The sequence below is a fragment of the Halichoeres trimaculatus genome, unplaced genomic scaffold (assembly GCF_033239565.1).
Source record: "Halichoeres trimaculatus isolate MK-OKI-2021-1 unplaced genomic scaffold, fHalTri1.1 fHalTri1_scaffold_1, whole genome shotgun sequence".
Classification (NCBI taxonomy): Eukaryota; Metazoa; Chordata; class Actinopteri; order Labriformes; family Labridae; genus Halichoeres; species Halichoeres trimaculatus.
The window spans coordinates 19,725,202-19,740,180 of NW_027437179.1; the positions used below are offsets into that span (position 1 = coordinate 19,725,202).

Here is a 14,979-nt window from a genome sequence, read left to right on the forward strand (position 1 = left end):
ACAGGTCCTAGGGGAGGGACCAGACAAAGAGTAGCTCACAAAGACCCCTAATGATGACAAACAGAAATGGTTCAGCGTTTCCCTTGCCCGGACGTGGGTCACCGGGGCCCCCTCCTGGAGCCAGGCCTGGGGGTGGGGCTCGATGGCGAGCGCCTGGTGGCCGGGCCTACTCCCATGGGGCCCGGCCGGGCACAGCCCGAAGAGGCAACGTGGGACCCCCTTCCCGTGGGCTCACCACCTGCAGGAGGGGCCATAGGGGTCGGGTGCAAAGTGAGTTGGGCGGCAGCCGAAGGCAGGGACCTTGGCGGACTGATCCTCGGCTGCAGAAGCTAGCTCTAGGGACGTGGAACGTCACCTCTCTGGCGGGGAAGGAGCCTGAGCTGGTGCGCGAGGCTGAGAAATTCGGGCTAGATATAGTCGGTCTCACCTCGACACATAGCAAGGGCTCTGGAACCAGCCTTCTCGAGAGGGGTTGGACTCTCTTCCACTCTGGAGTTGCCGCTGATGAGAGGCGGCGGGCAGGGGTGGCGATACTCATTGCCCCTCGGCTCGGTGCCTGTACGTTGGAGTTTACCCCAGTGGACGAGAGGGTAGCCTCCCTCCGCCTTCGGGTGGGGGGACGGATCCTGACTGTTGTTTGTGGCTATGGTCCAAATAGCAGTTCAGAGTATCCACCCTTTTTGGAGTCCTTGGAGGGAGTGCTTGAGAGTGCTCCGTCTGGGGATTCCCTCGTCCTACTGGGGGACTTCAATGCTCATGTCGGCAATGACAGTGAGACCTGGAGGGGTGTGATTGGGAGGAACGGCCCCCCCGATCTGAACCCGAGTGGTGCTTTGTTGTTGGATTTCTGTGCTCGTCACAGATTGTCCATAACAAACACCATGTTCAAGCATAAGGGTGTCCATATGTGCACCTGGCACCAGGACACCCTAGGCCGCAGTTCGATGATCGACTTTGTGGTTGTGTCATCGGACTTGCGGCCGCATGTCTTGGACACTCGGGTAAAGAGAGGGGCGGAGCTGTCAACTGATCACTACCTGGTGGTGAGTTGGCTCCGATGGTGGGGGAAGATGCCGGTCAGACCTGGTAGACCCAAACGTATCGTGAGGGTCTGCTGGGAACGTCTGGCAGAGTCTCCCGTCAGAGAGAGCTTTAACTCCCACCTCCGGGAGAGCTTCAACTGTGTTCCGGGGGAGGTAGGGGACATTGAGTCTGAATGGGCTTTGTTCCGTGCCTCCATTGTTGAGGCGGCCGATCGGAGCTGTGGCCGTAAGGTGGTTGGTGCCTGTCGGGGCGGCAACACCCGAACCCGCTGGTGGACACCAGTGGTGAGGGATGCCGTCCAGCTGAAGAAGGAGTCCTATCGCGCCTTTTTGGCGTGTGGGACTCCCGAGGCAGCAGACAGGTACCGACAGGCCAAGCGGAATGCAGCTTCGGCGGTTGCTGAGGCAAAAACCCGGACATGGGAGGAGTTCGGTGAGGCCATGGAAAACGACTTCCGGACGGCTTCGAAGAGGTTCTGGACCACCATCCGGCATCTCAGGAGGGGGAAGCAGTGCACTGTAAACACTGTGCTCAGTGGGGACGGTGCGCTGCTGACCTCGACTCGGGATGTTGTGGATCGGTGGAAGGTATACTTCGAAGACCTCCTCAATCCCACCGGCACGTCTTCCTTGGAGGAAGCAGGGTCTGGGAATGATGGGGTGGGCTCTTCCATCTCTGGGGTTGAAGTCGCCGAGGTGGTTAAAAAGCTCCTCGGTGGCAGGGCCCCGGGGGTGGATGAGATCCGCCCAGAGTTCCTTAAGGCCCTGGATGTTGTGGGTCTGTCGTGGCTGACACGACTTTGCAACATCGCGTGGACATCGGGGGCAGTGCCTCTGGATTGGCAGACCGGGGTGGTGGTCCCTCTTTTTAAGAAGGGGGACCGGAGGGTGTGTTCCAACTACAGGGGGATCACACTCCTCAGCCTCCCTGGTAAGGTCTATTCGGGGGTACTGGAGAGGAGGGTCCGTAGGTTAGTTGAGCCTCGGATTCAGGAGGAGCAATGTGGTTTTCGTCCTGGCCGTGGAACTGTGGACCAGCTCTATACCCTCAGCAGGGTCCTCGAGGGTGCATGGGAGTTTGCCCAACCTGTCCACATGTGTTTTGTGGACTTGGAGAAGGCATTCGACCGTGTCCCTCGGGGAGTCCTGTGGGGGGTTCTCCGGGAGTATGGGGTGTCGGGCTGCTTGTTACGAGCCGTCCGTTCCCTGTACGACCGGTGCCAGAGCTTGGTCCGCATCGCTGGCAGTAAGTCGGACTCGTTTCCAGTGAGAGTTGGACTCCGCCAGGGCTGCCCTTTGTCACCGATTCTGTTCATAACTTTTATGGACAGAATTTCTAGGCGCAGCCAGGGTGTTGAGGGGGTCCGGTTTGGTGACCTCAGGATTGGATCACTGCTTTTTGCAGATGATGTGGTCCTGTTGGCTCCATCAAGCCGTGACCTTCAACTCTCTCTGGATCGGTTCGCAGCCCAGTGTGAAGCGGCTGGGATGAGAATCAGCACCTCCAAATCCGAGTCCATGGTCCTCAGCCGGAAAAGGGTGGAGTGCCCTCTTCAGGTCGGGGACGAGATCCTGCCCCAAGTGGAGGAGTTTAAGTATCTCGGGGTCTTGTTCGCGAGTGAGGGAAGGATGGAGCGAGAGATCGACAGGCGGATCGGTGCAGCGTCTGCAGTAATGCGGACTCTGCACAGGTCTGTCGTGGTGAAGAGGGAGCTGAGCCGGAAGGCAAAGCTCTCTGTTTACCGGTCGATCTTCGTTCCCACCCTCACCTATGGTCATGAGCTTTGGGTAGTGACCGAAAGAACAAGATCGCGGGTACAAGCGGCCGAAATGAGCTTCCTTCGTAGGGTGGCCGGGCTCTCCCTTAGAGATAGGGTGAGAAGCTCGGCTATTCGGGAGGAGCTTGGAGTAGAGCCGCTGCTCCTCCGCGTTGAGAGGAGCCAGATGAGGTGGCTTGGGCATCTGGTACGGATGCCTCCCGGACGCCTCCCTGGTGAGGTGTTCAGGGCACGTCCCACCGGGAGGAGACCCCGGGGCAGACCCAGGACACGCTGGGGAGACTACGTCTCTCGGCTGGCCTGGGAACGTCTTGGGATCCCCCCGGAAGAGCTGGCCGAAGTGGCTAGGGAGAGGGAAGTCTGGGCTTCCCTGCTTAAGCTGCTGCCCCCGCGACCCGACCCCGGATAAGCGGAAGAAGATGGATGGATGGATGGATGAACTTTACTAGGACTATACTAGGGCCATACTATGTACCAGGACTACACTATACGATACTATGAATATATTTTACTGTACTTACTGTACTATACTGTACTGTTCTGTACCAGGACTTAAACCAGAATGTAAAATTATGTTATCCAATATAGACATCTGTTTCAGTGTATAAATATAAAATGTAACTTTAATGATGTATAATGATAGTATCCATAATAACTCATGTAATGTGGAACAATATTCCATGTTTATGTTTCAGGTCTGCTGAGCCAACATGATTTAAAGTGATGTGTTTAAATATGGATGCAGTGATGTTAACCTACGTGATGTTTGACAGTATTGTTTTGTATGAACCTATAATATGTAAGTCATTGTGAATGCATGCTACCTGTGATGGGATCTGAGGGATTATGAGCTAACCAAATCTCTGATGATCTCATATGCCTTTTTAAGAAGAAATGTGAACCTGTAATATGTCATGTGATGTGACTTCATACTGCATGATGTAATGTGATGATCCAACATGATCAAATGTGATGCGATGTGATGTGGCATAGGTTTTATATCTAAGAAGTTGGTTAATGTAAATTGGCATTGTACACATTTGTAATAGGATTTTAAATGGTGGAATCTAGTTTAATCTTTTACCATCTGCCATTTAAATTTAAATATATTTTTTATTTGAAATTATCTGTTGAGATATGATCTATAAGATGTGATGTGATGTATTTTGACATGGCAATTTTTGTGAAGTGGTTTCATATATTGTTGGGTTAGGGAAGTGGGGAGTTGATTGGTTTGATTGTATATGAAGCAATGTGACACAAACATAATTAAATGCTTCATGATTTCATTTAGTTTTTGATATGAATCTTTCACATGACATCAGTTTCACTCTTTTTTGCCAAATCAAATTTTAAAGCTACTGTGAGGAGTTTTTTTTTTTTTTTTTTTTTTTTTGCTGGTATTGAAACAGACTAAAATAATTAGGCATGCTTCTTTTAAGCTAAAAGTGTTCACAAGACCATCATGAATAATGTACTGTTTCGTCAATAAGGAACACTGAAATCAATACATACCAAAAGTTTCTCACAGGAGCTTTAATCCATCACACATATTGACTAGTTCTTAACTTGTTTATAGACACCTACATGAGTCATCGTCATCATCATCATCTTCATCATCATCAGCATCAATGTCAATCTCACCTGTAAAAAGTCTATGAGCACATAGTATGAGCTTGTTTTTTGTTTACTGTCTGTCTGTTAATCTTTGTTGTCTCATACCGCCCCCACAAACCCCTCAGTCCACCTGTTCCATCTGCCCTACTCTCATCCTCATCCATCACATCCAAAACAGCTGTGATTGACACTCTACACCCCTTATCCACTTCCTACCCGATCATAGTTTAACCCTCATCTAAACCTGATCCTACCCACTCCCTCTCACTCTCACTCACTCTTTCATCCCATGTGATAGGCCGTCCTAACCAGCTAAGTGGAAGATTAGCAACATTGCTTCTAAGTCAGGCTCTCTCACGGCTGGGGCAAGCCTGGTCAGCTGAGCACTTTCATCACATACCTCAGTGGCTTGAACAAAAGTGAAAAAAGTGCAACAGTAGTCACACGGAATGCACTTGCTTAATTCTGACCTTGAATAACCAGGAAACTAAACTTTCACTTTGTTGAAATGATTCATTTCTTAGATTGATGAGGTCACATAGGCTTTGAATATGTCAAAATGTGACAACCTGAGATTTCTTTTTTTTTTTTATTTCTTGTCATTTGGATACTCTTATTGCAATGGCACTAAATGGCTACTTTTATGCGTGTGTGTGGAACAAATTTACCAAGACGTGAGAATGATTCAGAAAACTATGGAGCTGCTCTGCACTTGACAAAGTTTTGGTTAGGATGAGTTAACATTCCCAGCTCCACATGATGATCTGTGCATGTGCATGTGCATGTCCTGAGACGGGCAGCTGTGTGTGTGTGTGGCTAGGCAGGGAGATCAGGGGGAGGGTGTGACTGTGGCCTGGTGGACCATAGCGAGAGAACAGTATGTAGGACAGCTAACCTATCCTGGCTAGTGCCATGGCTGGGCGTGCTGAATTTCTGCATGCATGATCAATGGCACTGAATAAAAAAGAGAGGAGAAAGACAGCAGTATGGGGGAGGGGAGACGGCAAGTTACAGCCACGTGAAAAGATTTGGGTAGATTGAATGAAAAAAAACTTTCAATTACAACTCTAAAAGAAGAGCATTTTAACACCACAAACACAAAAGAATGAAGTGGACAGTTCAGATAAACTGTTGAGCTTTTCAGCAGCTGAGGCTAAGTTGCTCCAGAGGCTAAGGCTAAGGTGTTGACATTTTAAAATCCTGGAGAGAACATGAAAAACTAAAATTGCCTCATTTGTGCGTGTGCGTGTGTGGGGTCCATGTGACAGTTTTTCACTATGCCCACATTGCACTTTTTACTTCTGCTCCCGCACTCTTCCTCACTCTGTCTCGTAGTGACTCTACCACCTTGAAACACTGCAATAGTTTGTCCAAGCCAAGTCCTCACTGCTTTTGTTTCCTTGACCAAAGCTGACCCAGAGTGGGAACTCTTTTTTTGTCTGTGAGCAACCTTTGACCAGCAGGGGCCTGGGACTTGCTCTCCACCACCCTCGAGGCAGTCTGAAAGAGAGTTGAAGAGGGGAACAGAGAGGAATAAAAGAAGTGGAAAGGCAAATTTGGACCATCTGAAAAGCTTGTGGCTCTCTCAGCTGTGTGCTTCAAACAATATTTGCATATGATGCAAAATGTACACCAGCAACAAGTATTTCCAGGAAGACTTTGCTGAAATAAATTTGGTCAATGGTTAAATTAGAAAAGGAACACATCGGCTGTTTTGTAGTCAGACAAACAAGAAAGAGTCTTTCAAAGTGGAAGAGAGGAGGCCATTTTAAAGCACTCCATTTGCTGTGGGTGTTTTTTCCACCTGGCAGGTGGCGAGCCAAAGAAATCATTACATGAGAGAGGAGAAGCACACCTGTGGTTGCGCCAGCAGCCCCACCTCCGTTCTCCGATCACAATCCCTCCATCCCCTGGGGGAAGGTGTGGCAGAGCAAGAGAGACAAAGGGAGGAGAGAAAGGGAGAGGAAGGAAGAGATTGAGAGGGAGATTTACAGGCCTCTTCAAAAGTTGACTGAGGGTTGTGTTAACCTTTTATTAATCGTACACACACACACAAAAACAAGCTGGACTGATGGCTGTGGAAGTCTCGGAGAAGCTTCAAAAAGGCGGCTGTGGGCTTCCTGGGAACGCAAACAGACCGCAACCTATTTACCCGGATGACACAGGCCTATTTCTGTCTGTCTGCTCCACGAGAGTAAGCAGAAGTGGAGGTCTACGTTGTAATACCACACAGACAGTTGGGCAGACAAATGCAGAGACACACACACACACACACACACACACACACATACACAGCAAAGAAGGAGCACAAAAGCGTCTGGTTACAAATCAGCAGAGACCAAACACTTAAAGACAGATTGTCAATACTGCTCTTGCCACCATGGAAATTGGTAGGAGAATCACAGTCTGTTAAAGGCCCATCTATCCATCACTGTTGTACTGAGTGCATTATTTTCTCCCTGATAACTAATTATCTGTTATAATCTGTCACATCTACCAAGCTTTGACTGACGTGTTGTTAAACTGCAGCATCCATTCAATATAGAGAGAAGTGTTCATTCAGAAGTGACACACTTAGAAAAGCTCTCACACTTTGAGTATCTCAAAAGAAGTGATGACAAATCAGTTTTTTGAACTCCTGTGTGGATGTTTATTCATATTTGCATGCACCATCCTCTGTCTCTGCCCTGACCTCTTTCCAGGGCTGAGCTGATGTCACTAAACGATTGCTGGAAATGACATAATGACACATACAGACAGAGTCACGACCATCTTTGAGACCATCGCTGTTGCGACCTAGAAGACAGGACAGTAGCATGACTCATCTCTTTGTCGGGTGACGTACTGAGGGTAATGCAGTGTTAACACATGATGGACTTCACACCAGGACCTCAGAGCGACACGGATGAGAGGAACAGGAAAGAAAGAGAAATGTAAACGAGGGAAGGAAAGATGAAAAAAGGACGATGAGGAAGAGTGTAAAGTAAATGTGAGGGAGGAAGTGGATGGTCTATGTTTTTGTCAAGGAAGGGGGTTCTAGCAGGAGTTTTGTTGGTAGAAAGAAATCCATACCACCTCTCTCCTAAGTATCTTAGAGATGCACACACACACACACACACACACACACACACACACACACACACACACACACACACACACACACACACACACACGCACACACACACACACACACACACGCACACACACATACAAATCAGTGGAGTAGCAGTGCGTCCCTGTATCTCTTTTAATCCTTTTTCCACTCCCCCCTCCATTTCTTTTCACAGGACCTATCAACGCCATTCCTAGCTACTATTTATAGGCGACCACTGTCCCCCTGTCCCTGCCTGAGTGTACATCTGTGTGTGTATGTGTGTGCGTATGTGTCAGAGAGAGACAGTGAGTGTATGTGTGTTTCAGGGGGACCTCAATAAACCAGTGCTTCTCACTTCTAATCTCAACACTGTGTGATTCACCGAACAGGATATATGGGAAAGCCAATCACAGAGATAGGTGTGTGTGTGTGTGTGTATGTGTGTTTGTGTGTGTGTGTGTGTGTGTGTGTGTGTGTGTGTGTGTGTGTGTGTGTGTGTGTGTGTGTGTGTGTGTGTGTGTGTGTGTGTGTGTGTGTGTGTGTGTGTGTGTGTGTGTGTGTATGTGGGGGAAGGGGAAAATGAGGCTGATTTATCCCACCTGTCCAGTTGTTTCCGGTGTATATGTCGATCCATGACTGACTGCTGAAATGTATTCCACCAAGACCTGCGAACACACAAATCATCCCAGGAAAGTGTATTTATTGTCGCCTTTGTGTCTGTGCATGTACTTATGCTCGTTACAAACACTCAGACTGGACATATTGGGATTTGTATGGTACCAACACGTGGTTCAGGACAATACGGCTGCGTTATGTGCGTGCTGCAGTGTGCAGGCCCAGCAGCCTGATGGAAGGCTGTGCTTATTGATTTATGAGTTCTCACTTGTGCCCTGCTTTGTGCTCTAATCAGCAACTGACACATCAGATCTTCACACTATTAATTCTAATACTCTTTAAATGGGTGCTTCACTTTCTGTTGTAAAGTCTATAAATGTCCACAGGTTGTTTTGTAGATGTTGGTGATAAAACAGAAGATTATTGAAGCTATGTGTTTTGTTTCCTGTCATTTTAGAAAGTATGGTTTTCAAAATCCTATATTAGTAACTAAACTTTTATTTACTCCAGATGAAAAGCTGCACTAAGTCATGCTTGTCCTAAGTATCACATAACATTTTCAACAAATTGATTTCTTTCTTTGTTTTAAGCTTTTTATCATTTTGATGTATTTATGTCATTACTTTGGACTAATATCAACAGGTTGTTTTTTTGGCATGGCAGGTATCCGTAAAAATGAAAAAGTTACAGATTATACCTTTGTATACTGTACTGTAACAGCCTTGCATAAAAATATCACAGAGACACAGTTAGCACCTAGTTAAAGAATTTTGTGAAGCATTAAGTGGATAAAGAGCCATGAAATCTTCTCAGGAGTTTTTTTTGTTTGAAAAACAGAGCAAACAAGTTGGACTTAGATTTCTCCAGTGATTCCAAACAAATTCCTACAAGAAATGCTAAGCATGTTCTGTGTCTGCTGCAAAAAAGCAACTTTTTGCTAAAATGCTAGCAGGTAGCTGAGACTTGTGTTTTATGCTATCAGGTAGATGCTAAAATTTAAGCTACATGCTGCTTCAATAGACTGTGTCAAAAATTAAAATTTATTATTGTAACATTTCAAAGTTCTAACCACTTCCCAATTTCAGCCTTGAACATAAATGATGAAACAAAACAAAACAATCAATTCCTGTGCGTTTTTGAAAATCTTGTGAATCAGTTAGTGGTATGCCGAGTGGCTAATCCTCTCACACACACTTTGATTTGACTAGTAAATTGTTTTGACAAATGTAAGAGACAATGCTAATAAAGTTACTGATGAAAAGATCAGGAAAGTTTTTCCACAAAGTGGCTGAACCCTCACACAAAAGTAAACAGGAAAGCGCTGAAAGCAAGCAGAGGCTGTGTGCATTCTTACTAATTGTAATGCATATTTGTGTGTGTGTGTGTGTGTGTGTGTGTGTGTGTGTGTGTGTGTGTGTGTGTGTGTGTGTGTGTGTGTGTGTGTGTGTGTGTGTGTGTGTGTGTGTGTGTGTGTGTGTGAGAGAGAGAGAGAGACAGAGTGGAGGGAGGAGAGAGAGGGGAGAGCAGAGGGGGGGACTATTGTGGATCTATGTGTGGCTCAGATTGTCCTCTTCTCTGGGAAAGTGGAAACTCAACACTCCTCTCCAGAGGTCTGGTTACCAGGTGAGACAGGAGGAAAGAAAAGGGAAAAACAGAACAGGAGAGTGAGGGAGAGAGAGCTGCATAGGTGTGGAGAGAGATACAGAAAAGGCAAGGCAGGGGAGAAAGGACTGAGAGTTTTGGGGGCATGAGGGCTGGAAATCAAGAGAGGCCAAGAAAGATCAAGAGATGAACACAGAAGTAGCAAGAATATACAGACAGAATAAACAGAGCGAGGATCAGATTTTGGTTTTAGTCTGAAAAAACTCCAATAGATGGATGATCAAAGTGTCACAATTCTGAAAAAATATGTGAACATTTATTGCCTGCTGCAGTAGCCCATCACATATGGGTTGTAGATAGTGTAGAAGCATGGAATTATAACGATATGATCAGTGTCATGACCTCTCTGCAGTGAAACCAAAGCCTCAGAGGAATATAAATGTTCAGGTCATGACCTCATGTAAAGTTCAAAACAACTATTGGATAGTAATGGTAACTCAACCCAGAGTAATAATAAAAGCACTGCAGGAAAAAAAATCAAACATGAAGCCAAACTGAGAGCAGTGGCCTCCATTTATAAACTAACTATAATATAACTCCTCCTAGTGGCTGCCTTGTGGTACTTCAGTTTTTGTCCTTCACCAAAGTCAGTTAAACATCCTTTAACTGTTTCTTACCACCAGAAATTAAACAGCCAAAACACATCTGTATCAGAAAATTTACATATATTTATTAATCACTTTGTTTTTTTAACAAATTCTGTACAGATTTTTTTTTTTTTTTACAAATACCATCTTTAACCCTTAACACCAGTTTTCAAAGTACAAATAGAAAGGACACTATCTAGAAGAAAGACCACTCAGTTTCCAAACACACACCACCTTGATTTGTATGTTTTAAGATGAGCATGAAAGGGTTTATGAAATCAAATGTATTATGATACACCTGTTCTTAATATATTTATAATAGCAGACATGCATCTTAACCTTTTATTTACTTCATTTTACCATGATAAATTTATCTCAGTTTTCTCGAGATTTCCACTTAGTGTTAGGTAATCATAAATTACTACCCTAGAGTAGCACAGGCACGGGGAAACTACTCCAATAAACGCTTAACCTCATTTGTTTGACCAATGGCAGCATGGCATGGCTTGCTCTGGCCTATCACAAAGACCATCCCTCAGTTTTGTTTTCTAGATCATCAGAAAATGAGAACAAGCTCAGATGAAAAACAAATGACAGAAAAAAACAAGCCAATATCTCAAGAAAACAGAAATTACACATCATCGCTTGAAAACAAAGTAAATAAAAATTTATAGATGCATTTTTAGCTTGAAAACATCATTATTAATTTTTCTGTTATTACAGTTTACGTTATATCTTAGCTCATCTTAAATGCTCTTTCAGGAAAAAAAAATCTTTTTGATCAAAGCCTGATACAGTACTGTTGGTGTTGTATTCGTGTGTTTGCAAGGAGATCCACACAGGAGGGGGAAGAGGGAAGAAGGATGCTGGAGTGACCATGTGTGTTTGACAGGAGGGTTTTTGTGGATGCTTTCTCCCTTTCTCCCCCAATATTGTCTGGAGAGGATTGTGGAGGCGGTAGCTCTGAGAACAGCTGCTTCTGACACACACTGCGTAAACACTATGTGTGTCGCTTGGGGATTGAGCACTTTTCTGTGTGTGTGTGTGTGTGTGTGTGTGTGTGTGTGTGTGTGTGTGTGTGTGTGTGTGTGTGTGTGTGTGTGTGTGTGTGGATGTGGATGTGGATGTGTGTGTTGAGGGGGTGGTAGGACACTTTAAAAATTGCCAAGAGGGACTCAGTAATAACCATTTGGTCTATTTGAGACACACGTCACATGGCCACAAGAGTCTCTTTTTCTTTTTTTTTTAAACAAAATACATCTGTTCATAATGAACTGCAGATAAATCTGCCCTTTTTGAACTCTTTTTTTCTGTTAGTGTGGCAGGGAACACCTCCTCTTATATCAAACACATCCCCTGATACCAACTCTGATGATTCACAGTTCGTCTTTAGAAATGTATCCAGCAGTTCAGTCTCTTCAGGAGCTGTGTGTGCATGCATGTATGAACGTGTATCTATAAATGTTGGTGTATCTGTGTATGTGTTTGCATGCTTGCAGGCAGATATCACTGTCCTCCATTGTAAGCATAGTCTGCCTTGTTGTGCATGACCAGTCTGTTCTCCACGAAATAGAAGCTGTCTGACCGGGTCTCATAAGGACACTCCACCATCTGACGAACTGCAAAATAAACAACAAGGCATTTCAATGATGCAAACAAATGTTTTGAGCTTCCAAGCACGTAGAACTGATTGTATAGAACATAAAAGGTAGCAATAATAAGAGCTGTACTTATTGATAACTATAGATTGAACACTTCAAAAGTGATAATGTTTGGTGGCTCTGTTCATCAGGAAAAATTAGGGCCAAGACTCCAAACAGGTGACTTTAATGAAGCCCCATAAGAATTTAACTTAACACACAGCTTGTAGTGTTTAATATTCAATGAGTAAAAGAATAAAACCTTATTTAGAAATTACAGCTATCATAACAAAACACTTTTTATTTAATAGCCTAAAAGGTAGGGATGGGTACCTTTCACATTTCAATACAATGAAATACAATGCCGGTACCTAGCAATCGATATCGGTGCTCAATGGTACCAATTTTCAGTAATATTTTGTGTTCATGTGGTAAGAAATATTAATTTGTTTAATAATAACATCTCAGAGATTTTCAATTTAACATATTTGATGCTCAATATATAAACTTGTAATGCTGTGCTCATGTTCAGCATCAAAAATGGCCTACTCTTACACTCCCTCACAGTCACAGGATGTGTTTAGGTACCTAAATCGGTTGGTACCTATAAAAGTCCTAAATTCTGTACCCTTCCCTACTGAAAGGTAAGTTTCAGACTTATTTATAGATGCCTTGTAATGATTGTCACATGCACATAAAGTAGACAATCAAACAATTATTCTTTGTTGATCCCTACTCCACCCTAAAGTAGAGGAGGAATACTCCCCTACTCTCCTAAAGCAACTACAATGTAGCATGTGAGCCTGAGCTACAAGTTAGTATCATGTAAAGTTTGATAGTTGAAGATGATTGTTTTGTTGAACCACTGGAATGTGCAACCTGCGCATGATGTAGATATTGCACTGAAGACTTACACTTTTTGTTGGGTTTCAACGGCAATGAAGAGTTTAAAAACAGTCCACTCAATAAACTTAAACAATAAGTTAAATCACAATGATATTCATGGAAATTTTAATTGTGTACATTTAGTAAAAGATGACTCACCCAGACTCTCAGACAGCTGAGGGAACTCATAGATGTGCTCACAGGTATTTCGGCTGTTTGGAATACAGAAGCCAAAGTCAAAGTCGAAGCTCTTCAGCAGGTGTTCACGAAAGTAGTGCCTCTCGATCATGCGGAAGTTGTTTAGAGGCCGGTTTCCAACCGTGAATTCTACCCTGATTGAATAACATAAAGAGCAGGAGGGATGAGATGTTACAACAGTGCTGTGGGCCTGTTCTCGTCTAATCATCATGTTATTGAAGTCATAAATAGAGACACAGAGAGCGTTACAATTGTTCCATTGTTTGAGCATGGAACAGGTGAATGTGTTCCTTAGGTGAGCGTAGGTGATGAGTGAGTCACTCACGTAGCTCCCACGGTTCTGAGGCGCAGGAAAGCTGGGGTGAATTGGTAGCGTACAAATCGTCCTGCGCTGGAGTCTGCTTCTCTATTCTCCTCATCGTCATCTAAAACCAAAAGGATTTAAATATCCCACACAGAAGACCTTTTAGATTTAAGTGCCATGATAGTTCAGCTTCTTTGTGATCAATACTGCCTTTGGAATAGTACCTGCATGTGGCGGCTTGGCAATCTCAAACAGGACAGTGCCAGTCTCCAGGTCCCTGATCTTAAAGCGTACAAAGTCGATATTATAAATATTGTCCTCAGGTTTACAGAGGTAACCTGCAGCAATGACAGAGAGGAGACATAAATGATCCAGGAGCAACTTTAGTTAATATGTATGTGGTATTAAAATTGGCTGCTTGGACATGTATGCAAAACACTATGTTTGACTTTAACACTCGCTTGTTTACAGACACAAATGGCTTTGAAGTTATACATGTGTGTGACCATAGACATGGATAAAATAATGCTGTTGTCACTGTACAGCGACTGACATAAACCAGTGTTTGTTAAGAGAGATAACTTTAAATTTTGAATTCTACAGCGGCCCATCCTTGTGGAAGTATTGTTTCTTCTGTCGGGATTCTTTTTCCAGGTCATTTCACTTTTTTACATTTCACATCTTGTTAGCAAGATTGTCATTATTCTTTACCACATCCAATCCTGTGATGTCACATACATGCTCTCTGGTGCCATTTGCATTTCTTGAAGAGCACTTGTGTCATGGATGGGTCTTTGTAAAGTTAAAGAACAAAAGAGGATCTTTGGTGTCACATGTGCCTCTTTAATAACGGCTTCCCAAAGGTGAAAGACGGTCCGATGACGTCTTACTACGTTAAAATAGCAAGTATTGTCACAGACTGCACAATTATTCTTACAATGGCGTGATTTTACCTATTTTATTGATTTTTTTTCTTTTTTAACATTATATTAAATATCAGGTTCTTTGGTCAGTATTGGCAGTGCATTTAGCTTCAATGATCCACGTTAACAAGACTCTCAAACCTCGCGTAGCCACACGCAGTCCTAACACATCCTCAGGTGTGATGTGCCCACTCTGTGTCCGCAGGTCCTCCTCCGTGACAGGCCTGCTGTCTACCTGGCTCCTCCGGGACTTCAGCCTTTTCAGAACCCCTCCGCCAGGCTTACGGTCCCGCGGAGGAGCCGCAGTGCTGTGACCGCTGCTGGAGACATTTTCAGCAACAGGCGCGTCGCTGCGGGCTTTAGCTCCGCTCATCGTTCAGTGTCCTCGGGTCTTCCCCTCTCTTGTTTTTCTCCCTTCGTCTTTAAACCAATATCCCTCGCTGTCTTCTTCTCCGGATAAATGCAAAACGAAGAAGGGGAAGATGGCGTCGTGGATGTCGAATGTCGAGAGAACTGTCGATGAACGGGCAACCTCTTGTTTTTGTAAGCACATGCTGTACAGTTGCCATGACAACTCGTCCCCTGAGCCGGAGGAGACAGTTGAAGTACTTCGCAACAACGTCCACCAGGGGG

The 14,979-nt window shown here is 44.7% G+C and overlaps 1 protein-coding gene across 1 annotated transcript; it reads right to left on the reverse strand.

Moving 5' to 3' along the window:
* Positions 1-10,500: 10,500 nt before the first annotated feature.
* On the reverse strand, positions 10,501-14,935 carry LOC141788336 (protein unc-119 homolog B-like). Its single transcript, XM_074667256.1, has 5 exons — positions 14,488-14,935; positions 13,648-13,761; positions 13,445-13,544; positions 13,081-13,253; positions 10,501-12,015 (listed from the first exon to the last, which is right to left on the reverse strand). The coding sequence occupies exons 1-5, from the start codon at positions 14,717-14,719 to the stop codon at positions 11,903-11,905; spliced, it is 732 nt and encodes a 243-aa protein (XP_074523357.1). The 5' UTR covers positions 14,720-14,935; the 3' UTR covers positions 10,501-11,902.
* Positions 14,936-14,979: the final 44 nt, after the last annotated feature.